General features: G+C 38.5%; 1 protein-coding gene across 12 annotated transcripts in view; it reads right to left on the bottom strand.

Moving 5' to 3' along the window:
* Positions 1–291: 291 nt before the first annotated feature.
* The window catches only part of LOC5570466 (gamma-aminobutyric acid receptor subunit beta), a 233,463-nt gene continuing 205,761 nt past the window's right edge, over positions 292–27,993 (bottom strand). For 9 of the 12 annotated variants that reach the window (XM_021840621.1, XM_021840618.1, XM_021840626.1 and 6 more), the window contains exons 8-10: positions 14,310–14,594; positions 10,073–10,545; positions 292–2,900 (exon numbers count right to left, since the gene is read on the bottom strand). In XM_021840621.1, coding sequence (XP_021696313.1) covers positions 2,736–2,900; positions 10,073–10,545; positions 14,310–14,594 — 923 coding nt within the window. In that variant the 3' untranslated portion in view covers positions 292–2,735. The remainder of the gene's footprint in view (positions 2,901–10,072; positions 10,546–14,309; positions 14,595–27,993) is intronic. The other 3 variants (XM_021840628.1, XM_001653155.2, XR_002499536.1) reach the window with 2 other exon arrangements.

Below are 27,993 nucleotides of genomic sequence, written 5' to 3'. Positions count from 1 at the left end.
AGGCAGCTGGTAAGGATGGTATTGGAGAAAATGCGGAATATTATCACTCGCCTATTCAAATGCAGATACTTCGTCAATCATCAAAGTTATACTTTTAGTGCGCGTTTAGCGCTTACTGATTTTTGAAAAGCATGTAGGCTGTAAGTTGGCCATTTAGACGACCATTTTTAGATTTACTCCTACATTTTATTGAGAGTCGACTGTTATGGAAGAAAATTTACTCCTAATTCACTTAGTGTTTCTTGAAAGTGCGTCAAAAGCGCAAGTTAATACTAGTTTTGCGTACATCTGTTTTTGGATCTACAACTCATGAATTCATCGAAGACATGGGAAACATGAGAATGAACACACTTTTGCGACAGTTTCATTTGATGTCAATAGCGAAATACTTAGCCTATGAGATAACGTGAAATTATGATTTGCAATGGGTGCAGTTTTGCTGTTTCCGAAGGAAAAGACGGCATTTGTCCAAATTATTGAAATAATGTCTCACAACTAACATACAAAATGGAGCCAATAGTTATGAAATACACGTGCACGTGCACACTTTCTTAGTGGTCTCCCACTAAGAAACACTAATGTTAGAAAAAAAAAATCTATGCCAATTTCTACAATTCCAGACAACGAAGGCCGACATCAATTTAAACCTAGTGAAGTATTTGAAAATAGGCAGTGGCCCAAATGTTGCTACCTAGCTCAAAAGCTGTTCAAAATTCATCCATGCTTGCGGTTCACTGCAAGCGAAACACCGAGCAGTAAAATTCAAAAATCGATATTCGTTGCAAACTTCATAAAACCAGCAATCTGCCGTCACTTCCTTCGGTCGCATCTGTTCCGTCCTAGTTGTTTGGCAAATACGTTGGAAGCATTTAGAGAATTAATTTTTAATCTAATAATTAATAATTAATATCGTATTAACTTATTCTACTCCTTCGTCACCGCCCTCGGAGCCTAGAATCTTCACTACTATGGGAGCATCATCCAGCGTCGAGATTAATCTGCTTACACGCCTTCTATTTGGGGCCCAAATTTTACGGCAACCACAATTTCGTACGGCAAAGGCCTCTCGCCACCCTGCCAGGCTGTTGTCGTTCCGTTGTGGGATCCTTCGGGAGTCGTCCTTCTTTGGTGAGTGAGAAAGGTCTGCCTTGATTACATTTTCCCGTTTTTTCAAAGAGTGCAACCAAAATCACTCATGCTGGTACGAGTCGTTTCAAATTGAGTGGATTTTTTCGGTCCGGGTTTTCCTGATTAGAATTCCCACTGAACACGACCCTTTCCGTCTGACTCTTTCCTCCGGACACGACCAACCACTCTCCTCATCTCGAAGATGATTTCTGACACAGTTTATGACCTCCATCATTGCCTCGAACCTCGGTACCGTTTTACTGACTCCCCGGAGGCTAATCGAATTCTCCGAAAAAGGTTCACCTATTTTCAGTCCGGCACAGCGAGTCTGTGGATTTCGATTGGTCATAAACCTCTCCGAACAGAAGTCTATCCCCTTATTGGATGCAATAACCGGCAAAGCCGAGTGTGACTGCCTTCGTAGCCATTGAGCGCGCTTCATTCTCCAAAGGGGTGACTTTGACGCGAAAACTAAAAAGCGAATCTGCTCGAATTCCAATAGCTCACACACGCGTTCTCATTGAAATTTTGCCTCATTCTATACTCACACCTCGATTCGTTCCCATAGAGAACGCCTAAAGGGCTACACCAACTTCCTCACGGGTTAAGTCTGTTTGGGATACTTAATTAGGTTTTCTTCTGTTTAGTTTGTAGTTTTGAAAAACCAAAAACGCTACTACGGGTTTGCTTATATAAAATATTCTGACTCGCGGCAAACTTCTTTGCTCCGATCGGATTCTAAACTTCCGATATTTTGGGTAAACGTTTTTGCAATTCAAAAACTTCTTTTTTTATTTTGATTTCCTACGCAACTTTACATTAACTGGTATGCTCGGTGTGAGAATGTGTTTAGTGTAGTTATTTTGTTTGTTGCTTGCTTGTTTTGCTGCTATTTAAGTTCAGAATTTAATTCGTTCCTAGACTCGTTCAATTCGCCAGTATTTTCTTTTTGTTTCTGAAATTATCGTTTTTTTGCTTTCTTAGTTAGCTTTCTCCACTGCTTACAGGCTAGTTATAAATTCTCCTCCTTGCTTTTTAGTTCTTTGCGTCTTTTTTCTGCATTTAATTTAAATTTTTCTAACACATACGTAGCCGCACGTGTATAACTCTAAGTTGACTCCTGCTCATACACTTCATTCTCTTTTTGTATGTGTGTGTTTTTTTTCAATTAGGAATATTTCGCGTTACCTCCTTTCCTACAATGTTAATCATCAATAACGATAAAATCTAGTTTTTTTTTATTCCATTTTTGTCTCTTGTATATGTATAAAAAAGAACCGAAACTGTAAATAGGTAAAAATAAATCCTAAAAATTTCTTATACTTTTGTTGTTATATTTGCATTCCTCAAGGACTCTTACCTGTCCGCGTCCTCTGTCCTGCGCTGTCTAGCACGTACACACAAACACATATACCTCGATCTCTACTAACTGTACGACCTAAACGAGCGCGAGTGTAGATGTGTATGTTTGCCAGTCTGTCTGCAGCACGCGCACATGCATGTGAATGTGTGTGTTTGTTTAGGTTTCCTACTTGTCTGACTAACGTATGTCTGTTCTAGGTTGTTGCCTGTTCGTTTTTTTTTTTCGTTTGTTTCCCTAAATCGCATTACTTCTCCTCGCCGAGTAGGACCAGATCATCGGCCACGACGTCGCTCACGTGCAGATAGATGATCCAGTACATCAGGTTGAAGCATACGAAGCACACCGGAAAGACAATACGCGAGTACTTGTCGATGTCCGAGGGCGTAATTCCTAACAGTTTGTTGATATCCTGCAAGGGAAGGAATAGAAGGATATTATGTACAGACAGAAAACACATAGAATGGACAGCATTTTTTTTGTTATGATTAAGATTTGGGTTTGAATCAGGTTTCAGAACTGGTAACCCGAGCAAAGGCGGATAACTGGATGATATCAAATTGATAACAAATTTTATTATCGCTGTTATCATTTTGATATTCTGTTATCAATGATAACCATATGATAACAAAATCTGTTATAATTGTATCCATGGAAGATACGTTTGATAACAGGTTGATAACAAAATATGTTATCACACATCTTTCCCATAACATTTTTATAAAACATGTGTCAATAAACAGAGTGTCAATAAAAAAAGAATGTTAATATGCCTTTAATTATCAACTTGTACTGAGTGATAACATAATTAGCTGTTACTTTGTTATTCGACGAACAAATTTGAGTTCTCAATTTTGTTATGTTGGCTGTTAATTCAGCCAAGATGAGAACAAAATCAATTATCAAATGTTTATAACCAGGTAACAAAATTTCTTATCATTTTGTTATCAATCTTTGCTGGGGAAGTCTCTTTTCAAAGACTTTGTCACTATTTTAATGCATGTCTATGCAAATAAAGCCTTTTTTACATGTAAATATTGAATTGTGTTTGAAACGTAACAGAAACAGGCATCTCGTTTCTTTACGTTTTTAGATTGTCACACTTTTTGTATGAGTCATCCGAAAATTTTGTAAGGCTTGTCGCGCTTGGCTCGACCCCCTCCCCCCCTTGGAGCGTGACGTAATTTGTACTTAATCACTAATTTGTAACGTCGAGTACCTTCCACAGGATTCACGGGATTTAATCCTGGTTCTCCTAGTAATTCCTTTGTCCAGAGAATCTTCAAATGTTTCCTAGAAGAAATATTCTAGGAAAATCTTCGAAGGTTAAAAAAAAACATTCTAGGGTTTTTTTAAGTAAACTCTACACGAACTCCTCAAGAAATTTATATGCTATTCGTATTCCGTAATTATTCAATCCATTTCTAAGAGGATTCTAAAATTATTCCAAAATTTCCCCATGGATTCCTCATGCACCTTCTCATGACTATTTACATGGGGTTTTCCACTCAGGTATTATACATGGTATTACAGCAACTTTTCCAATAGTTTGTTTGATTATTCCTACACATTTCTTCCTAAACGTTCGACCTGAGGTTTTCCTGTAATTCCAACTGAATTCCCAGGGTTTCGTTTGGTAATCTTCACTATAATTATTCCAGAATTTTTTAAAGAGAATCTTCTAAAGCTTCATCGTGGATTTCAAGACTCTTCCATAGATCCTTGTTCGTGTTTTCTCTTGCAAAAGTCGTTCACGTATTTCTCCAGAAGTATCGTTAGAGACCTTTATATTTCCTTTGGGAATACCTTCTCCGTATTTTGATGGAACGATTTCTTATTCTAATATTTGGCAATTCCTTGAAGGAGACTTTGGATAAATTCCTGGAAGAATTCTTCGACGACTCTCTTGACACATTTTTGATGGAAGCTCTAGATGAATTTGTGGAGTAATTTCCAGAGGTATGAATAATGAAGCTCCCGGTATGAAAATTGAAGAAATCTTCTATGGATATCTTTAAAGAATTTCTTATAAAGTTCATAAAAGATACATCCAATGAATTCTTGGAAAAAGAATCTCAGGAGAAATTTCTAGAGGAATTTCTAAAACAATCTCTTGAGTTAACTGGAGATAGAGAAATTACTGGACTTGGATTTAGGCTTGTATTTGGACTTTGATTTGAACTTGTGTTTGGACTTGGATTTGAACTTGGACTTGGATTTGGACTTCGATTTGGATTACGATTTGGACTTAGATTTGGATTTGGACATGGATTTGGACTTGTATTTGGACTTGAATTTGGACTAGAATTTGGACTTGAATTTGGATTTGGACTTCGATTTGAATTTGAATTTGTACTCGGATTTGGTTTTGGTCTTGGATTTAGACTTGGATTTGGCCTTGGATTTGGACTTGGATTTGGATTTGGGTTGGGACTTAGATTTGAATTATGAATTTAAATTTGGACTAGGATTTTAAAAGAATTTGGATGTGAATTTGAACTTGGACTTGGAGTTGGACTTCGTTTTGGACTTGGTGGTTTTGAGAATTTTGATTTGGACTTGGAAATGGACTAGGATTTGGATGTGGACTCGGCTTTGGATTTGGACTCGAATTTGGATTTGGTCTTGGATTTGGACTTGGATTTGGACTTGGATTATGGCTTGGTTTTGGACTAGTATTTTAAAAAGGATTTAGACTTAGGACTTGACTTGGATTCGGACTTCGTTTTGGACTTGGATTTGGACTTGAATTTGTACTTGGATTTGGATTTGAATTTTGTCTTGAGTATTTGGCTTTGGACTTGGGTATGGATTAGGACTTGGATAATGACTTGGTTTTGGACTTAGACTTGGATTCGGACTTCGTTTTGGGCTTGGATTTGGACTTGAATTTGGATTTGGATTTGGACTTGGATTCGGACTAGAATTTGGTCTTGAATTTGGATTTGGATTTTGATTTGGTCTTAAATTTGGGTTTGAATTATGACTTGGATTTGGACTAGGATTTTGAAAAGGATTTGGATGTGAATTTGAACTTTGACTTGGATTTGAACTTAGACTTGGATTCGGACTTTGTTTTGGACTTGGACTTGGATTTGGATTTGCATTTGGATTTGGATTTAAATTTGGATTCAAGAATTTGGATGGCTCAGATAGCCGTAGCGGTAAATGCTCAGCTATTCAGCAAGACCAAGCTGAGGGTCGTGGGTTCGAATCCCACCGGTCGAGGATCTTTTCGGGATGGAAATTTTCTCGACTTCCCAGGGCATAGAGTATCTTCGTACCTGCCACACGATATACACATGCAAAAATGGTCTTTGGCATACTAAGCTCTCAGTTAATTACTGTGGAAATGCACTACTCTGAGAAGCAGGCTCTGTCCCAGTGAGGACGTTACGCCAGAGAGAAGAAGAAGAAGAATTTTGATTTGGACTTAGATTTGGACATGGATTTGAATTTGGACTTGGATTTGGATTTGGATTGGAACTTAGATTTGGATTTGAATTATGACTTGAATTTGGACTAGGATTTTAAAAAGAATATGGATGTGGTGGGGCTCAGATAGCCGTAGCGGTAAACGCGCAGCTATTCAGCAAGACCAAGCTGAAGGTCGTGGGTTCGAGTCCCACCAGTCGAGGATCTTTTCGGGTTGGAATTTTTCTCGACATCCCAGGGCATAGAGTATCTTCGTACCTGCCACACGATATACGCATGCAAAAATGGTCATTGGCATAGTAAGCTCTCAGTTAATAACTGTGGAAGTGCTCATAAGAACACGAATCTGAAAAGCAAGCTCTGTCCCAGTGGGGATGTAACGCCAGAAAGAAGAAGAAGATGGATGTGAATTTGAATTTGAACTTGGATTTGGACTTAGACTTGGATTCGGACTTCGTTTTCGACTTGGTGGTCTTGAGAATTTGGATTTGGACTTGGATATGGACTAGGATTTGGATTTGGTCTTGGATTTGGATTTGGACTTGGATTTGGATTTGGACTTGGATTTGGATTTGTATTATGACTTGGTTTTGTACTTTGACTTGGATTCGGACTTCGTTTTGGGTTTTTAATTGGATTTGTTATTGATCGTGGATCTTGATTTGTACTTGAATTGGGACTTGAATTTGGTCTTCAATTTGGACTTGGATTTGATTTGGACTTGGATTTGGATTTGGACTTCGATTTGGACTTGGATTTTGATTTGGATTACAATTTGTACTTGGACTTTAATTTTGACTTGGATTTGGACTTGGATTTGAATTTGAATTTGGACTCGGATTTGGATTTGGTCTTGGATTTGGATTTGGATTGGGACTTGGATTTGAACTTAGATTATGACTTGGTTTCGGACTTCGTTTTTGACTTGGATTTGGACTTGGATTTGGATTCGGACTTGAATTTGGATTTGGATTTTAATTTTGACTCGAATTCAGATTTGGTCTTGAGAATTTGGATTTGGACTTCGATTTGGACTTGGATTTGGGCTTGGATTTGGACTTGGATTTGAACTTGGATTTGGACTTGGATTTGGACTTGGATTTGGACTTGGATTTGGACCAGGAGTTGAACTTGGATTCGGACTTCGTTTTGGAATTGAGATTGGTAGTGGGATATTGGGATTGTAATTTTCGGATTAGGATATGTGGTTTAAGATTGGGATTGAGATATTGGGATATTCGGATTGGTATTCGGATATTGGGATTGGAATATTGGAATTGGGATTGGCATATTGGAATTAGGAATGGGATATTGGAATTGGGATATTAATATTGGGTATTGGGTATTGGGATTGGAATATTGGGATTGAGATATAGGGATCGGGTAGAGATTGGGATTGAGATGCTGGGAATGGGATATTTGTATATAAATGGTGCAATTGGAATTTTGGGATTTTTATTGAGCTTGGGATATTGCGATTGGAATATTGAGTTTGGGATTGGGGTATTGGGATTGGGATATTAGGATTGGGATATTAGGATTGGGATTGAGATATTGGAATTGACATATTGGGATCAGGCTTGACAAAAATGAGGCGATTTCGAGGTTTTTCTGAGAAATCGTCAAACGTTTCGAGTGAAAGAGCATCGAAATGCGAGGACTCTTTCTGGTGCTCTTTCTCTCTTGATTCTATTCTCACTCTTATCACAGAGAACAGACATGGAGGCTCGAACAAAATTCCATCAAAATCATGTGTAAGGGTAAGAGTCAATCGTCAGCGCCGCCAACGCAGACAGCGCGACATACAAACTCGTTTTGACCACATGATGGCACTAGTGAACGTCAACATACATTGGCACAGAAAGCAACGCTAGCGACAAGTGGCAATTTTTGATGCTGACACTAGCGCCAAAGTGTAAAAAGCGGCAAAATTGAAGCTCCTATATTCTGATGACAGAGCCGCGTAACAGGAGCATAACGACATACTTTGAAATGCCCCGTACAAAGCTTTACACACGCTGACGATTAAAGATGAACGTCTGTTCTCTGTGCTCTTATTCATATTTTGAAAGAATTTTTGAGTGACCCAGCCGTACAAAACAGACCTCACGGAGTTGTGATAGCCCCCTTTTTTTTAAGATTTCTCCTCCGTGTGTTTTGTATCGCATCTTCTGAATCTATGACAAAAGGTCTAATGGACAAAAGGTCGAATGGACAAAAGGTCGAATGGACAAAAGGCCGAATGGACAAAAGGTGGAAAGGACAAAAGGTCTAATGGACAAAAGGTCGAATGGACAAAAGGTCGAATGGACAAAAGGTCGAATGGACAAAAGGTCGAATGGCAAAAAAGGTCGAATGGACAAAAATTTCAGACAAATTTCAAAGGCTTTACTCTGTAAACAAAAAAGCATGTTGTCACAAAATCAATCACAAGTGCCACAGCTAAAATAGGCGTGGCAAAAACGCGCATAGTTTCAGTAAGACTGTGCTGAGCGAGATTCAACTTCAGCCGATCAACGATCTATTTGGGATGAAATTTTGTTAGACTTTTCAGGTCGAAGTGCATCCAGAGCTGTAGCCTTATGTGCAAGAGCCACATTCCTTTCATGCTCACCCGTGCACTGTACATTTTGAGACCTTTGTTGTTGTTCCTCGTTTTTCTTGAGATATTTCTCAGTGCATCTCAAGCAGTTGTTTTACAACTTGTATACCAATGGCGAGCGTAGCACCGAGCAGCGCATGTGTTAAATCTTCCCTAGCGCACCCTTTCAGAATGTTCGTGAACCTCCGGCTAGCGCAGCACACTACGATTCTTATGCATTGAAAGGCGGTTTGTCTTTTTTTTTTTCTTTTATATGCAATAGCCTCTCCTCGAAGTAATACCATCAGGTGGTTCCTAAAAGAAATGAGTCTTAGTTCCAGAGTAATGTATGTGTTTTCTGTAAATCTCAATTCAGAGCATGGGTAGATTGGCGCGACATCACACCCACATTCCTTGAATTATCTTCTCACGGTTCGAGTAGCAGATCATCTCCTAATAAAAACATGATGATTAAATTATCAGAAAAGCTCTCAGTAAATGCTTGAGTAGCTGAGAAGCAGACTCTACCCTAGTTGGATGAAACGTAATTCCAGAAAAAAGGATCATTATCAGTTCTCGATGCTTATTGAAATCAGTTTATACCAACAGTCAGATAAAACTCTAATGCATAGCCCTACAGACAGCAAAACTTATAAAGAAGGCAAATGTTTTGTTAAAAATACAATTGAAATGTCCATAAACACTCTGAATCATGAAGAACAGCAAACTTTATAAGAAGGCAACAATTCATATGAAAAACAAAAAATAACAGGTAAGATGTAACTGGGACATCTATAACAACCGATGTTTAAAAGAAGGAATAATCGTCGATACAAGTGTCTACAATAGTTTAAAATCATAATAATGTATAACTCCAAAAGAACAGCCAATGTTTAAAAGAAGGACAAATCTCTATTGAAAATGTATCAAATAAAGAGCTAAAAATAATTACTCTTTGTTTTGGAGTATCGAAAAGATAACTATTGACGTTTAGAAAATGAATATTTTGTTTCGAAAATAATCGCCTTAATATAAATTATTGCTTCGAACGGTAGTTATAAAGAACAGCTTTCATATAAAAGATGGAAAAACTTCAGAAGGGAGAAATTTGTGGTCAACATTTTAGCTACTGAGTGTACGATATTCTTTTCAACGGAACAATTTAGACCTTTTGTCCATTCGACCTTTTTTCCATTCGACCTATTGTCCATTCGACCTTTTGTCCATTCGACCTTTGGTCCTTCGACCTTTTGTCATTCGACCTTCTGTCCTTCGACTTTTTGTCCTACAACCACTCTAGAGCATGCTAGCGCACTCTCGCGATGTTGAGCAGTATTATCAAGCCTGATTGGGTTTGGTATACTGAATTTGGGATATTGGTATTGGGATTGGGATACTGGAATTCGGATATTGGGATTGGGGTATTGGGACTTGTATACTGAGTTAGCGATATTGATATTGGGATACTGGGACTCGGATATTGAGATTGGATTATTGGCTTTGGGATATTGTGATTGGAATATTGGGATTGGGATTCCTTTTGACGACCTCAGGACCCCCAGACTTACCTTGCCCGGGTGTATCAGATGCTGCGGTGCACCCGATTCCTCGTCCGGCCCGCCGCCGCCTCCGCCAGGTGGTCCACCGCCGCCACCCGGTGGGCCACCCCCGCCCCGTCCACCGTTGATCGTGTTCTCCAGCGTTCCGCCCTTCGAGTGCGCCTTCGGGTCGTGCACCTTAAAGCGGACCTCTTGGAACAGTGGACCTACAATAGAACAACCTCGTGATCCCGCGATATTATGGGGGGGCACATTGGACATAGTACCGCTACGGCTGCCCATCTGCTGCTTCGGCGTGTGCTGGTGGCCATGGCTGTGTCCGTGACCGTGGCCATGGCTGTGATCGCTGACAGGTGGCGGTGGAGGCGGATGATTGGCGTCCGCCGCCTGTTGCTTCTTCTGTTCAGCGATCTTCTGGATTGCCATGAAGCGCTGCTTGCGCATCTGTATCCGCTTCGCCATATAACCGACGGTGGCGTATTCTAAGGTTGTTTGGAATTATTTGGTATTTTTCAAGGGGGTGGGGTGATAGAAAAGATTCAGATCAGTATCAGGAAATGGCAGCTGGTCGAGTTTAACAGCGAAACAATACCAAAAACGAGAATTGTGGTTCAAACAAACACCTAGGTTTAAGTAAGCACACGCACACACAAATTACAATTACACCAAGATATTATAATAGAGTGTTAATCATAGGTATATTAGGTGGTAGTTTGAGTTCGAGCGTTTGATGAGTGGATCGATCGTTTTCACACAATAGCTTTTCTACTGAACTGGTCGTTTGCTTGGTTAGTTTGGATTTTTGCTTTCTTCCAGTCAACGATCTAACTACTGAGAGAGCTTGAGTGAGCGATGCGATGATGAGTTAGTGACACGAGATGTGAATGTATGTTACGAGAAGGATGCAGAAATTTTCCGCCATTTCCGTCTCGCCCAAAATCAGGAACCGAAAAACTCTTCGATCCCCCGTCCTAGTGGGAGGTTCACAAGTTTCGGTTCCGTTTTGAACGAGATCCTGCCCACGGTTGACAGCGTGCGAGTTTTGTGGGGGTTTTGGCATGGCTTGGGAGGCGAAATCCCGGAAAATTTCGTTTCTCGTTTTCCGCTCTGCATCGACCACCCCCCTCATCTTAGCCGCAACGAAGGCCTGGGGGGACTAGCTCTGATTAATGGGTGGCAATGGATGGAGGTGCTGCAGTTGTGTGTGTCTGATACGATGAGAGTGATGAGAAATTCGATAAATTCATCAAATCAACTAAAAGTAACGCTATTGTTCACCACCACGTGCCGTATTGCTTATGTTATTTCTCATTTAGTTCCTTTTACTTATTTTTTTTTTGGTTTATCGAAATGTTTTCCACTTTTCTTGCACATATTGCTCTCGTCAGCGCTTAGTAGTTCCTATCTCTACGATTCTCTTTCGGACTACGATGGTGTCGTCGGTAGAGGGCTCTCTTGCTAAGGCTATTTGCTGCTAGGCTAGAGTGTTTCGATTAGTTTGCTGCTTATCAAAGATGAACGAAAGTGTTTTCTTGTGCTGGGAAGATATTGGACTTAATTGGGCGCATTTGCAGCCGAAAGTGCTTGTAAGTTGGTCGAAGGGGAAAATGATAGTACTTTAATTACTTGGAGGGAAAACAGTAAGAAGGGAAGAAAAGTAGATTGCAATCTGTTCCTTGGGATTGTTAGAAAAGAATAGAGTTTATTTCCCATTACTGTCTGAATATGATTTTACTTTTCGGGTGCTTTTTAGAGCTAATTGCTGGTGAAATGGGTTATAACGTGTGTCGTTTGTGTTCTTCTTTGCCTTCGATTTTGGGATTTTGATTGCTGTTTTTTCTATCTGGAAGTTATTCAATAAATTCATCCGATTGGAGTTATGCTAGATGCAGCGAAGTACCATCGACGTTTGTTTGTGATTTAAAAGTGATTTCTGATTCTTCAAACGCTAGACATGATGAATGATACAAATCCAAAATAAGACTTTTATGCAAAGTGTTAGGTGCTTTGTCCAGGCTATTTCGGGGAGAGGGTATGGATTTAGGTATCACATAATGCGAAATAAGAACCATGTATTTGTACTTGAAGAATTGAGTTAATCAAAGCGCTCAATGATCTTCAACCACTATTTGTTTAACTATCTTTCATTCGTTTTTTTGGGCTGTAACAGTCTATGAAGCAGCGAAAACGACTATCGATTCTATTTTTCACGTTTATTTCATCTTATTTATAGTGGTTGCGCTCTTTGTTTGTATTAAAGAGGCAGTAGGTATCTATCTTTAGTTGTCAAATATTCAATTGGATATTTTCCATTTAAAGGTAAATCGATTTTCATGAAAATATGTTCACTAGGGCGGGTCAAAGATCTGACAATGTTGTAAATGAAAATTTACCATCTGTAAGTCAAAATTTATTCTGCATATTAAAAATGATCCCACGGAAAAGCCGTTTAAGTGAAACGAAGTCAAATTTAGGTCGATTTGTGGCTCCGTGTAGGACAAAACGTCGTAAGGACAAAAGATCCAAGTGGAAAAAAGAGTGGACAAAAGGGCGAATTTCATTTTTCAAAAACGGGAAAATTTCGCACCGTTTTTATATTAATTCAACATTTTGTCTTTTTGTTTTAGCATCATTCATGTACATATAACATAAATAGAAGAAATCGGATAGTTGGCCTGTTCAGAAATATTGTTCTTCTTTTTGAACTTTCGAAATCTATAACAAAAATGCAATAATAACAGTGTAAAATCAGTAATTTTGTAGAAAATCAACTCTAATCTTCGATGGTACTTCGTTGCATATCTGGAAGAAAACGGATTAAGGCGATAAGATGCGATACAAAAGTGCGACCTAATGGCGGTTCTTCCAAGAGCGCTCGAAAAACCTGCATTTTGTCTCACTTTTTTTTAGGAAATTCGGTACTTTCATAGCAAGTTTAAACAGAAAACCGGAAAGATGAAGAAATGTGAGTAAAAGGAAAAGCAAGAGAAAGAAAGTGACTGTGAAATATCGAAACTATACGACTGATTGTAAAACAAGCGAAATGTTGGCGCGCATTTTTTGTTTTGGAATTCTTTGCAACGGTAGCGTTTTTGGAGTGGGGTTTTGCGCTTTGGTTCACACAAGGGAAACCAAAGTGTTAGGTTGAGATGAATTTATCGAATTTTTTCTCTTCGGGTTTGGGAGTCTGTGTCTGTTCGAGCCAACTTCTCTTGCTATGTGTGAGTGTTTTGCGACATTTTGTTCTTTGTTTCCAACATTTTTTTCTGGACAAAGTTGATCTCGAAAGTGACAGAGAAAGAGAAGGTGTGAGGAAAAGGGGTGACAGTTACATTTGTTAGTTTGTTGTTGCTGATACATGGCATAATATGATTTCCGAGCGCGTTATTCTGACCTAAGCTCACAGTACGTATCAGAGCGAGTGTGAGTATGTGTGAGGTAATCTCAGTCAAAGGTGAGACCCATCGAGCTGTTCCTTTTCGTCTCTACGATTTAAATACGATTCTTTTGCTATCATCAGGTCATAGTGCTGATTATGTATCGTGAAGTATTGAACCGTTTACTTTGCTTTTATAGCTCTAGAATTTAGTGTGACAGTGAATCGAAAGTGTGAGTGTGTGGGTGGAAAGCTCGATTCTGAACTCGCGAATGCTGTACAATTAAATCTCAACTCCTTTTCTATGAGGGTGATGGGTGAGTTCTGATTCGCTTTTAACTCGGGTTCTTATTGCCTATGTGTTTCGTCTGACTTTGAAAAAGCTTGGGTCTTCCGGTTTGTTTTTTCGTATCGTTCAGACTTTCTTTTGATTAGCGTTAGGAATTTTCAAGCTACGCTGCTGTTGAACAATATTCATGTTTTTTACTATCATGGACACTCTCGGACCCCGGACAAGGGTCTCAACACTTGTTTTGTTGGTGGCGGCAAGCGTGATGCATTCTTGTAAAAGCGGAAAGCTGATCAAAAATTAAATCATGCAAGACTAATTTTTGGAACAGCTTTCTCTGGCACTCTTCTAAGGCTCGACAAGCGTTGGGACCCCTTGTGCACCCGAGGACTGCGAGAAGCGGCATCAGTAGCGTGAAAATTCCCAAGATCTTCTTCTTTTTTTTTGGTGCCTCAACAAACTTCTAAGTACATGGAGTAACACAAACACGAAAGAGACTGGTTATTTGTACAAGTAGCAAATAGTGAATATATATAGATATAAAAATATGTATATATAAGTAAGTAAAAATTGTTATGTACCCAGCAGACTGGCAAATACCATGACGAAGCATGTGCCTAAATATACGTCAATCGATTTTACATAAGATATTTTCGGTAAGGCAGCATTCGTTGACGACATCAGTGTTGTCATTGTCAAGACAGTGGTTACACCTAATGCAACACGTGCTGGTGTAGCATTTCTATTTAGCCAAAATGATACCCACGATATGATTACAATTAATCCGGATGGTATGTAAATCTGAATGAGATAATAACCCATCGAACGTACAAACTGTATTTCACATGCTAAACGTGAATAATTTCCTATAAGAACAGAAAAGGGGTTTTATTACGAATAATGTCTTAGTTAGTTGGCATATATTTGGTAAATATAATTTCATTTTTGAGAAATATGTAGTGATGAGAGAAATTAGAAGAAGATACATCGGTTGGGGAGCAGGGGGGATTGTATGTTGAGAAATCAAGATGGAGATTGGCAGATAGAGTGATAAGGTGAACGAGATAGTATGAAGGGTTAAGATATGATAACGAAAGAGGTGTGACTTGTGTGAGAGGCAACCAGAAGGAGAGAAACTGATAGGAACTAGTTGAGGAGGGTATGAAGCGAAATTGCAACTATGGATGCTGAAGTTATAGTGGTGATGAGAGTATGAGTGGCAAGTAACTAGGGTGTAAGAACAATAGATTAGGTTGGTGAGTGGTTGTGTCGTAGATTGTATGTGATAAAAGTCGTAAAAAATATTGAAATGTGATTTATTGAACGATAAGATCGAAGGAATCGAAGGGAAATGCATATTTCAATTTCGAGACGAAGGTTTATGATTGACGACATTTATAATTAAAAAATCGATAGAACTTTCAAAGCTCAAAACTTAACAGACTCAAGAGACCCAAGAGACGCAAGAGACTCAAGAGACTCGAGTGACTCAAGAGATTCAAGAGATTCAAGAGACTCAAGAGACTCAAGAGACTCAAAACACTTAAGAGATTCAAGAGACTCAAGAGACTCAAGAGACTCAAGAGACTCAAGAGACTCAAGAGACTCAAGAGACTCAAGAGACTCAAGAGACTCAAGAGACTCAAGAGACTCAAGAGACTCAAGAGACTCAAGAGTCTCAAGAGACTCAAGAGACTCAAGAGACTCAAGAGACTCAAGAGACTCAAGAGACTCAAGAGACTCAAGAGACTCAAGAGACTCAAGAGACTCAAGAGACTCAAGAGACTCAAGAGACTCAAGAGACTCAAGAGACTCAAGAGACTCAAGAGACTCAAGAGACTCAAGAGACTCAAGAGACCCAAGAGACGCAAGAGACTCAAGAGACTCAAGAGATTCAAGAGATTCAAGAGACTCAAGAGACTCAAGAGACTCAAGAGACTCAAGAGAATCAAGAGTTTCAAAAGACTCAAGATACTCAAGAGACTCAAGATATTCAGGAGACAAAGTTTAATTATAAAATAATCAAAATTGTTAAACTGTAGACCTTCGTCGCCGAAATGGGAGAGAAAAAGAAGGCGCACGCAATCTGATGAATAAGTTTGATTATAAGTATATTGAATTAACTGGTAACAAGTGAAATGAATCGAAATATGATGAGTAAACGTAGCTATTGTAGATCAAACTTAAAATTAAGACTTTTTTAATAAGATGTGAAAAAGCATCTGTCGACACAGCAAACTAGGAAATAATATGAAAATTAAGAATGTTTGATTCAATGTAAGAGCAGAATTGTTTAAAAATCATTTTTCGCTTCTTGTCTTTTGTTAATAAAGAAACTCATTTATTGTAATTTCAATATGGAAAAGGATATAGCACGTGTTTCATGCAAAATAAAAGTTTTATGAGTCGGTTGTTATAATTGAATCTTGTCTTTAGTTCCGGATTTGTTTATATGCTGATGAAATCCAATAAAATTTGATTGATTTATTTATTGTATTTGGAGTTCTCTGGTTTGTCAACTGTTATTTTTTCAATTGTTTGAAAATTGCTTTAGCAAGGAAAACAAAACTTTGAAAATAAAAATGAAATCGTTCTAAACTTTGAATGATTGGTAAATGCGAGTTGTGTGTAGGCTAATTGATATTATTTTAAGTCCATGCATCACGTCATTCAATCCGAATGGTTTTGGGTTTGCTCGAGAATATAAAAGAGTTTGAAATCTGTACAATATTTGAAAAACTATAAATACAGGGGAAAAAGATAAGCTAAAGTAATGCACATTTTCTAAAGCTAGTTCAGTCGGTATAACTGTAAAACTGAGAGAAGGAGTAACAGGCTGCTTTCCTATTCTATTGAGCATTGCGCAAAAAACCGAAAAGGGAAATACTAGACTCTGGGTGAAGGGATAAATCAGACTATCGGAAAGGATGGAAATCCAAAGCAAAACCTATGGAGGAGGAGAGCGATTCGGAGTTCTAGCGGCTATCTCAGTTTTACGAATTCCATACTCGTAAAATCCAATTAAAATTTGCTACTAATGGCTGATGGATAAACTTCATTCTTTAGTAAGGGTTGATTTTGATTCCGGGGTTTGTCAGAAAAAGCTTGAAAGCTCTCGCCACGCACAGGTTCTAAATTAATTTAGCAACTTGAATTAACGAACGAACTAACGAACGAGAGATAGAGAGCAAAATCTAAATTTATGTAATATTAAGAAATACAAAGTATACAACGGTAACACTGAGAATGGTGATATTTTCGGAATTGATGGAATGGATGGTTATCTTATGAGACGCACATATAGAGTATGGATGATGGAGATGGAATCGTGTTAGTAATTTTGGAGCAGGAGTTTGGTTCGTTTTGAATTTTGATTTGAGGAACTGCTGTGAATTAATCTTGAAAAATGAGTTCAAGGGGTTTTCTATTCATTGTGATTACGCATATGTAAAACAAATGCGCTACATTTTCGTCAAAAGAGTCGCACTTTTCTGGTATAGCTTGAAAACCGGGGAGGTAGGGATCAGAACAGCTAAATCAAAACTGTTTCCTAGTCAAGAAGACGACAGAAAAGAGAAGCCTAAGAAACCGAAGGAACACTGCGGGTGAGGATTTTCCGCTTTGGCGTGATTTTCACAAAAACGATATACAGGGTTTGGTCCGAAAGGATCCAACCGAAAGCGTTGTCCATTCTGTATGGGGAGGTAATTCGATTTGATTCGAAGTTTTCGATTGCCAATTCAGAAGACCGTCGGCGTTGAATTGATTTGGGGGTGGATTCCTCCTGCAGTTTTTCGGATGACGATGATGACAAGGATGAAGATATATGGAGAATGATAAAAGGACAGCAATGATGCAAGGATACAATTCGGAAAAAAACTGTCAACGGAATTTTAGGATTTCTGGTTCGCAGATAACTGGAGCTCTGGCGAATGGATGAAAAGAATTTCTTTCGAGTAGGTGTAAGCGAATAACGCAAAATGGTCCCTTATTCAAATTGTATCCTTTTTCTTTCCTCTGAAGAACCCCCTCGAAATGGGGGTGGGATGAATCGGGGGTATGAGTTTCTACACTGGGATGTCACTGGGAGATTTGAGATCCGTGGGTTTATAGAAACAGAAGGATGATGATTTGTCTCGCATTGGAAGATTGCTGATTTGTGTGGTTTGGCTAATGGCGTATACATATATAGTTTTTTTTTATTGCTTTACGATTTCCCTTGTTGTAAATGATAAATCAACCTATAATTTGAATGCCTTGTGATCATCGGTTCGATTGATAGTGGTTCGTTCTCGGATTTGATGGGTAATAAAAAAAAACTTATGGGATTTGTGGGTTATTCTCATTGATACACACCCAGGCATTGAGATCATTCTTCGCGGCTATCGGTGTACGCAGAAACGACGAATAGTTGAGCTGGATATTGTGAAATTTTTCTACGCTGGGGGAAAACCAGCAATATGCAAATGTGGCGGTCACAATTGCATGTTGTAATATATGTTCTCTTTTCTTAAGCGAAACACCAAATTTTCAGACATTTAATTTAGAACTTTTGAATTTTACATTTTTATATTTTTACTTATTTTATGTATTAAGACATCTCAGATTGACTTATTTAATCTTTGCCACCTCTCTCAATATCTTGGCATTATCATCGAATTTCTATAAAATTTCAATTCTCTGCATCATAATCTCGTTTAAATTCTGGTGAAAATTTTGTTTTACCCTGTTTGGGATTCCTTGAATTCTACATATTGATTAATGAAACGAACAATTTACTCAAGAGTTCATGGAGATTCTAGGAAGAAAATGCTTCAAAACATATAAGATACATTTCAACAGATGAAAAAACCCTAAAACTGTTGGAAAGCTAGGACACAGTAGTTATTTTTTCAAGCTTCTGAGGAGGAGCTTTGCGAGCTTCCAAGAATAAGCTTTTCAAGCTTCAGAGGAGAAGCTTATCAAGCGACTGAGGAGTACTCTGGAAGCTTCTGAGAATAAGCTTTAAAAGCTTATAAGGAGGAGCTTTTCAAGCTTCTTAGAAAATTTTCGAGCTTCTGAGGAGAAAGTTTTGAAGCTTCTGAGAAGGAGTTTTTGAACCTTTTGAGGATTAGCTCTTAACGCATTTAAGGAGAAGCTCTTGAAGCTTCTGAGAAAAAGCTTTTGAAGCTTCTGAGGATAAGCTTTTGAAGGTTCTGAGGAGAAATTTATGAAGCTTCTGATTAGAAGATTTTGAAGCTTCTGAGGAGAAGCTTTTCAAGGTTCTGAGGAGAAGTATTTCAAGCTTCTGAGGAGAAACTTTTCGAGCTTCTGAAAAAAAAAGCTTTCCAAGCTTTTGAGGTTTTTGAGTAGAAGATTACCAAGCCTCTAAGGAAGAGGGTTGAAAGCTCCTGAGGAGAAGCTTTTCAAGCTTCAGAGGAAAAGCTTTTCAAGCTTCTGAGGAGATGCTTTTCAAGCTTCTGATGAGAAGATTTTGAAACTTCTGAGAAGAAGCTTTTGATGTTTCGTAGGAGAAGCTTTTGAAGCTTCTGAGGAGAAGCTTGTGAAGCTTCTAAGGAAAGATTTTTAAGTTTCTGAGGAGAAGCTTATGAAGCTTTTGAAGCTTCTGATGAAAAGCTTTTGAAGCTTCTGAAGAGAAACTTTTGAAAGATCTTAGCAGAAGCTTGTGACTTGGGGGCCAGATAGCCGTAGCGGTAAACGCGCAGCTATTCAGCATGACCATGCTGAGTAGACTGGCCCACTTTAGTATGGGAGAAAAATAAAGTTGTATAATTCCACGGGGCACCCGCCAGGATTATTCTTTAGGGTTAGAGGAAGACTTCCTGAAAATTTCAGCTCATTTTGTCGTTCCATGAGCTGGCGCAATTGAATTGAAGTTAATATGGGATTTTCAGCTTCAACATATAGGAAATAGCACATCATCTCCTGTTTGAGTCAGGAAAATTGTTGATCGCGTTCAATTGAACCCAGAATGTCAAAAACACTACTTGATACTATAGCAAACAATATTGTAGAAGGTTTTATGATGATTAAAATTGATAAAGTTGGTGTTTTAACTATCTGAAGTAGATTTGCAATATTGCATAGTATTCCTTCAACTTAGCTGGGTGATAGCCACTAAGCGCATCATAGCCACCTATGACGCTGGGCGAGCTGCGGCACAAGGTGCATGCACATGTGTGATTGTACGGGAGTGCTGATCTAAGCCCAACTTTCAACAACTGAAAGCTTAATGAAAATGAGCTTAAATCCAGATACAACCTTCGGCAACTATGTTCATTAGCGTATCAACTAGTGAATTTGTCATTCTGGGCTCAATTGAACGTGATTAACTAGTGTACGAGACGAAACAGTGAAATAGGGTCAATTTTCAATATATTTGAGACGAATATTCCATACAAACTTTGAATTGAATGCGCCAGCTGGGGGAGCAACCAAATGAGTTGAAATTCTGAGAGAGCTTTTTTCTTAACCTAAGGCACATTTCTAGGGGGTGCCCCGTTGAGTTTTACTACTTTTTTGTTTAAGGGCCAGTCTAATGCTGAGGGTCGTGGGTTCGAATCCCACTGGTCGAGGATCTTTTCGTAAAGGAAATTTTCTCGATTCCCAGGGCATAGAAGTATCTTCGTACCTGCCTTACGATATACACAAGCAAAACTGGTCAATCGGCAAAGAAAGCTCTCAGTTAATAACTGTGGAAGTGCTCATAAGAACACTAATCTGAGAAGCAGGATTTGTCCCAGTTGGGACGTATCGCCAGAGGGAAGAAGAAGAAGAAGCAAACGCTTGTGAGGCCTCTGAGACGAAGCTTTTCAAGCTTCTGAAAATAAGCTTTCCAAGCTTTTAAAGCTTCTGAGTAGATGATTTATAAGTCTCTAAGAAAAAGGATTTCAAGCTACAGAGGAGAAGCTTTTCAAGCTTCTGAGGAGATGCTTTTCAAATTTCTGAGGAGAAGCTTTTGAAGCTTCGGAGGAAAAGCTTTTAAAGCTTCTGAGGAAAAGTTTTTAAAGCTTCTAAGGAGAGCCTTGTGAAGCTTCTGAGGAGAAGCTTGTGAAGCTTCTGAGGAGAAGCTTGTGAAGCTTCTGAGGAGAAGCTTGTGAAGCTTTTGAGGAGAAGCTTGTGAAGCTTCTGAGACGAAGCTTTTGAAGTTTCGTAGGAAAAGCAAGCTTTTGAAGCTTCTGAGGAAAAGCTTTAAAAGCTTCTGAGGAGAAGCTTGTGAAGCTTTTGAGGAGAAGTTTTTCAAGCTTCTGAGGAGAAGCTTTTAAAGCTTCTTAGGAGAAGCTTTTCAAGCTTCTGAGGAGAAGCTGTTCAAGGTTCTGAGGAGAAGCTTTTAAAGCTTCATAGGAGAAGCTTTTGAAGCTTCTGAGAAGAAGTTTGTAAAGCTTCTGAGGAGCAGCTTGTGAAGCTTCTGAGGAGAAGCCTTTGAAGCTTCTGAGGAGAAGCTTTTGAAGTTTCTGAGGAGAAACTTTTCAAGCTTCTGAGGAGAAGCTTTTGAAGCTTCTGAGGAAAAGCTTTTGAAGTTTCTGAGGATAAGCTTTTGAAGCTTCTGAGGATAAGCTTCAAGTTTCTGAAGAGAAACTAGTGTAGCTTCTGAAGCTTCTAAGGAGAAGCTACTGAAGCTTCTGATGAGAAGTTTTTCAAGGTTCTGAGGAGAAGTTTTTCAAGCTTCTAGTGTAGCTTTTGAAGCTTCTGAGGAGAAGCTGGTGAAGCTTCTGAGGAGCAGTTTGCGAATCTTCTGAGAAGAAGCTTTTGAAGTTTATGAGGAGAAGCTTTTGATGCTTCTGAGGAGAAATTTTTAAAGCTTCTCCTCAGAAGCTTTTGATGCTTCTTAGGAGAAGTTTTTGAAGCTTCTGAGGAGAAGCTTTTCAAGGTTATGAGGAGAAGTATTTCGAACTTCTAAGGAGAAGCTTTTGAAGCTTCAGAAAAGAAGTTTTCCAAGCTTTTGAAGCTTCTGAGGAGAAGATTTCCAAGCCTCCAAGGAAAAGGATTTCAAGCTGCTGAGCAGAAGCTTTTCAAGCTTCTGAGAATATGCTTTTGAAGCTTCTGATGAGAAGCTTTTGAAGCTTCGGCGGAGAAGCTTTTCAAGGTTCTGAAGAGAAGTTTTTCAAGCTTCTGAGGAGAAGCTTTTGAAACTTTTAAGAGAGAACAAGTTTTTGAAGTTTCTGAGGAGAATCTTTTCAAGCTTCTTAGGAGAAGGTTTTGAAGCTTCTGAGGATAAATTTTTGAAGCTTCTGAGGAGAAGCTTTTAAAGCTTCTGAGGAGAAGCTTTTGAAGCTTCTGAGGAGAAGCTTTTGAAGTTTCTGAGGAACCTTTGAAGCTTCTGCGGAGAAGCTTCCCTCAGAAGTTTTGGAGGAGAAGCTTTTCAAGCTTCTGACGAGAAGCTCTTTAAGCTTCTGACGACAAGCTCTTCATGCTCCTGAGAAGTTATTCAAGTTTCTGAGGAGAAGCTTTTCAAGCTTCTGAGAGATGCTTTGCAAGCTTCTGAGGTGAAGCTTTTTAAGCTTCTTTGAAGAAGGTTCCCTAACTTCTCGGGAGAAGGTTTTGTAGTTTTATGGAGTACGAGAAGGAGGAATTTGCTGAGGAGAAGCTTTTCAAGTCCTGAGGAGTAGCTTTTGAAGCATTTCAGGACATACTTTTCAAGCATTTGATTACAGGCATTTCGAGTTTTTAGGAGGAGCCTTTCTAGCTTCTTGGAGAAGCTTTTGAAGTTTTTAGGAGAAGCTTTCCATGCTTCAGAGGAAAAGTTTTTTAAGATTCTAAGGAGAAGATTTCTAAGCTTCTAAGGATAAGATTTCAAACGTAGGTCTAACACAATTCCCACCAGGATTTCCATTAGAAATCACAGCAAATTTTCCGTTTTTTACTTTTCTGTAATGTTAAAATTACTGTTTTGTATAGCAGTGATTGTTTATGTGTTACATCGTTAAAATATTTTCTCACAAGCAATACTTAAAGCTGTCATAGAACTTCAAGCTGTATTTAGAATGTTACTGGTGATGGTCTTAATTTTGAAATTTTAATCAGATTTGTTTGGAAAATTTGGTGTACAGCGCACGAGAACAGCGAACAGTTTACAATTACATTTTACGAATTAATCACAAGACCAAACCTAACTTGTGATTACAAACTAATTAGATTTTGCTGGGTAAAATTTCTCCTCGTCACTTAATGGATATGTCGCATTCAGTGACTAGTTCATAAAATTTATTTTCTTCGTTCCGTGAAATCTTCCGGATTCGTCGATCCGTTCGACTGCTTTCTAACGATCATGGTGTCACTAATATGCATATTCATATGCATCTATATATCCCCACATCCATTGATACCTGGTCGGACATGTTTGCTTAGATTTTTTTATGCATATATGATGATGTGAATTCCTAGTTCCGCGACGATTCCCTACTCGTTTGTTGTTTCATTGTTACTGTCATTGGCTTGCTCACTCCGGGGTTCTACATGGGTTCCATGTATATATTTTTCGTTGTTTTTTTGCTCGATAAATGAATATGATATGTTGTGGCGTTTATGATAAGGTTTGTTTGTTTGTTTGGATTTTTTATGTGCCGACCATACATTGGAGTATTTGCGTTGAAAAAAATGGTCAAAATTAGGAGAATTAAAGATTTTTAATTTTGTTCAATTCATTAATTGTTTACATCCATGTTGTTAAACATTGTACATGTCAAAAAATGACTACAATTACGATAAATGAGTGTTTTAGATTTCCATCTTTAACATGGATTTACCGAAATATTGTTGACACTGAAAAACAATACCTAAAGTCGTTAAACACCATATTTTTGGTACTAAATAGTCCGGTTTCAAAATACGTTCATTTTTGAAAGGTACGTCTATCAAATATTTACTCCAAATGATGAGAAAATTTTCATTAGTGCTTTTAACAAATAGATCAATTACAAGGTTTGATACTTAGTTTGTGAAACATGTTCAATAGGACTAAAATTTCTACTAAAATCAAGGACTAATGTGTATTTTTTGTGAGCAACTTTTTTATGAAAAAGTTTAGAACATAAAAAAATTTCTTCTTCTTGCTCTAAGAAACCATGTTCGTATGAAAAGACCAGACGTTATCTCAATGCTTTTGACCGACTTTTCAACGCAAATACTCTGTTGTGGGTCGGGTTGTCTACAGGACGCGCTGCTCTAGGACACTTTGGCAAGAGTAAATCATCTAGGACTTGTGTTAGTTACTCTTCCATTGCGCGTGCTACTGTTACACATAAAACTGGCTCTGTTTGTTATCTACACTCTAATGGTTTCGGTTTTTTTTCGCTATCGTCGGATACGTAACATATGCTGGTGAATTTCTTTCGGAAGGGACCTTGACAACAAGCGTGGTTTGCGAAAAACCGTTGTCCCTGTTGCGGGGTTTATTTCATTTTGAGTGAGAGTACGCACGTCAATTGGACATTTAGCTGCTCACTCGCGCTACTGTAATGGCTGTTCACCGGGAGGTTAATGTACACTTTGTTCTCGGTATATTGTAATATGTATATAAAGTAGCATAAAAATTGAGTTTGATAATAGGGTAAAGGAATGAAAATAGATCACTTACCTGGTAATTTATTTTGTTGTAAATATATACATTTAGTGAAAATGTTTGTATTTATTGTACACACGCCAACAGTATGAAAATGTCGAGGTAAATTGAGCATAGTCACGTGAGCAAATAAATTTCACTCTCGATGCGTTCAATCGTGCCAAATACACTATGTTGGCACGCTGTATGATCTGGGATTTGCTAGAACTAGGTCTACTAGAATCAGGCGCTGCCTCTCTCTTTTCTGTGGTTTCGTGTGCTGGTGGGTTGGTGTTTAATTGAGCATTTTCAGTATTAATTTTCTAAAGAACCGCTTTCTAAACACGCTTTTTGCTCTACTATGGATTTTGTGTTATTAATGGTCTATTAAAACCGCACGCGTGACAGTAAAATAACTCTAGGCTAAGTTGAGCGATTAATTTCTGTCACGTTCGAACGTCGCTTTCCATTCTACGGAGATGACAGGGCCTATTTGGAAAACGTACCTCCTAGAGAGGGTGTTTTACACGAGAAACTACGTTCAAAAACGCAATGGTTCGCTGTGCTGTTTTTTCGCTAACAGTTCCTTATGGGTTCCTTCACTTATAAACTACCGGCACTGAAATTTATTCATCATTATTAACGGCAAAAATTATCCTCTGCGTGACAAGACCTAACCTTTAGAAATCTCTCCCGTCTGCTTCGGTTTAGCCTGTCTTAGCTCATGGCAACATTTTCCCTAGTCTAATTTGAATCTCATCGGGGCGTGCGTTCGACATTCGTAAGAATTCTTTTCGCTAGATTTTGTAATTCGCTTCTACGTCTTAATTTCAGCCCGAAGACGCCCCTACCTTACTACACTACAACCAAGGACAAATAGACGTAACACTGAAGAAATTTCGATCATTTCTTTGCTTTGTTTGAAACCTCACAACCAGAGGCGCGCGTATCTTTTTATGCATTTTTGACGTTTCACATACCACCATCTGTATATCTTGTGGCGCAAAACAGTATAACGTGTCACATGCTCACCAGATGTCGATGGTGTGAACTGAATGATGGATTTAATTCTAATTTGCTCCAAGTGCTACATCTATTTGTCTGTGACTAAACTATTCACATCATATTTAATTCATCACCGGTTTAACCACGAACACAAACCCCCTATTTGTGCTTGCGTGGGGCTGTATTTGCCCAAAACAAAAAAAAGTTGCGTGTTACCAGCTTTTCCATATACGTTGTCCAAATAGTCTCTCTTTTCGACGAGGAGGAAAAACCGTTTGCGGTCAGCAATTAGGCATACGCATCAACATCTTCGAATTAATCCCTCCCACTAAGTCCGGGATCTGTGACCTTAATTATTGGTCAAACGAGGTGTAGAACACAAACAAAAAAAAAACACCCCTAGACGTAAAAGTTCGTTCTCTGACCGGGATCAATGGTTCCCGGAAGAACGCCCAAGAAATGGTCTCCGTCTCCTGATGAATCGAAGGTTATCTATGGAAGAGTTTCGATGTGGTGGTTCTCTTATTAGGTTGTTTCTGCACCCGGGACACTAGGGTGTATCTCAATTGATTAGATTTGGCATATCGTTGGAGCGCGTTGTTTGGATTGGATCCTACTGTGATTATTTTTTTTTTGGATTCAATGTCTCTAAGATAATGCTGTCTATATTGGTTGTGGTTGGTGGCGAGAGAGAGAGAGATAGAGAGAAAGAAAGTGATCTTTGCCAATCGTTTTTTGATGGGGAAGTAGGTATTTGTGGGAATACTGTGTTGATGATGTTATTTCGGAGGGTTGGTAGTTTTTTTTAGATTGGGGTAATTTACTTTTATTTTTGTTGAAGGGTGTATTCAGATGGAGACGCATGGTATCCGAGAAGGTAATGCTTTGCTCTTCTTAAATAATTAAGCTTATGCTGTATGGTGTTCCAATAGAATAATCGTGATTTCGGAAAGCAGACGTTTATGATGTTTTAGGTTTAGAACATAATTATTTTTTAAAGTTCTGTCTGTTATCACAGAGGGTATGGTTATATTAGTTAAGAAAAGTATTAAATATTGTGTTAATGGAGAACCCCGTTTTCAAGTGCAAGAATTATGCCCAGAAAAGCCACCATAGTTTCAGTGACAATCAATTTGAGATTCCCGCTTCAACATTTGTAAGACAACTCATAAAACCCTATCTATCATAGAGTAAACTTATTATCCCCGTTTTCAATTGTTTGAACTCGTCTTTGCAAATGCTAATTCAAAAAAAATAACCAAAATACTTCAACAGTATTGGCTTCGTTTGAACTAAAGAAGCAATTTTTTAAGAAGACATTGATGACAATAATTGAAATTCAATCAATCTTTTGCATAGAACAACCGAGGTTCAAGTCGTAAAATCCAGTATTCTTCAAACAAGTGCTTTAAAATTGTATTGAGTTTTATTTTTACGTTTAAAAAATGGATAACTAAAGTGCGAACCTGCCATATTTTTATCAGTAAACGGTGTTTGGAATGCACGTAAAAGTACCGGAAGGAGGAAGCCATTTAGAACAAAAAAATGGACGGATCTGGAGGCACAGACACGAATAATGAAAGCAATACAGGAAACAATAAGTTGTCAATGAAATTTTCGGAGAAAGAGATTGGAATGTGTGACGATTTGTGAGGTACTTCTAGCAGAATATAAAGTGGATTTTCTTCACAGAATTTTTGGAATAATAAAGTTATTTCTGAAATGAATTTCAGAAAAAAATTTATGAGGCGAGATGTGCAGGGATAAGAATGGGAGTTTTTTGACGAACGAACGTGAGATTATCTATGGTGGAAACAGCACTTTGAAGAACACCTGAACGGCGACAGTAAGAGTGTAGACAGCGAAACAAGCGTCTACGTTAGCTCAGTGAACGATGAAAACAAGCCAGCCTCTACTTTGAGGGAAGTATCAATTTCAACGTAGTATCAAGTGTCAATCAAAGGTAAGGAAGCGTAGGTGAAAGCTCCAGTTCATTTGAATCCCGCCGAGGGCTACGGCTGTGAGATGAAGCTTCGTGCCTTAACATAGTGGTTGAAGGTGCTAAAAACCGAATCAGTTCATATCAATTGGTTTACTTCGATATGGATATTGTTGGTCGAATATTTGATTAGGTGGAAGACCTGTACATCCGCCATAAACGTGAGGTGGTGGTGAATTTATCAAACACGAAGTACATGCTGATAATCAGAATTGAATACAACAGGATCGTTTTGGAGATGACACACTAAAACTTTAGATAAAGCCTATAAGTTCGTCTATTTTGGATCCTAGCTGACGGTTGATAACAACAATGTTAGCTTTAAAATACAGAAGATGCTGTGGTTAAAAAATCATTCCCGTACCAAATATACGATGTAGAAAATACATTTAAGAACAGCAGTTCGCTTTGAGAATAAAACATGTTCGAAAGGAGGCCTTGTAAGCACTTTTTGTATTTTAAAAGGCTCAGACGACTCAGACATGTCAAGTGAAAGGCGCTAAATAATTGTTTAAATGGGTTTGGTTTTGAAAATTTGGCTTTGTTTTAACATAATTTATATCATGGTAAATACCATCCTTACAAATTTTGAAATATTTCGGAAGAAATTTGACTGAGTACAAGCCATTTGAAGTTTACAGTATAGGGCATATAAAATGCCAAAGCCGTTTTCCCATACAAAATGTGAGCAGGATCAATCGTGTTGCGCGTCGATCGCGAA

The sequence above is a fragment of the Aedes aegypti genome, chromosome 2 (assembly GCF_002204515.2).
Source record: "Aedes aegypti strain LVP_AGWG chromosome 2, AaegL5.0 Primary Assembly, whole genome shotgun sequence".
NCBI lineage: Eukaryota > Metazoa > Arthropoda > Insecta > Diptera > Culicidae > Aedes > Aedes aegypti.
This window is presented reverse-complemented; position numbering and strand designations above follow the sequence as displayed.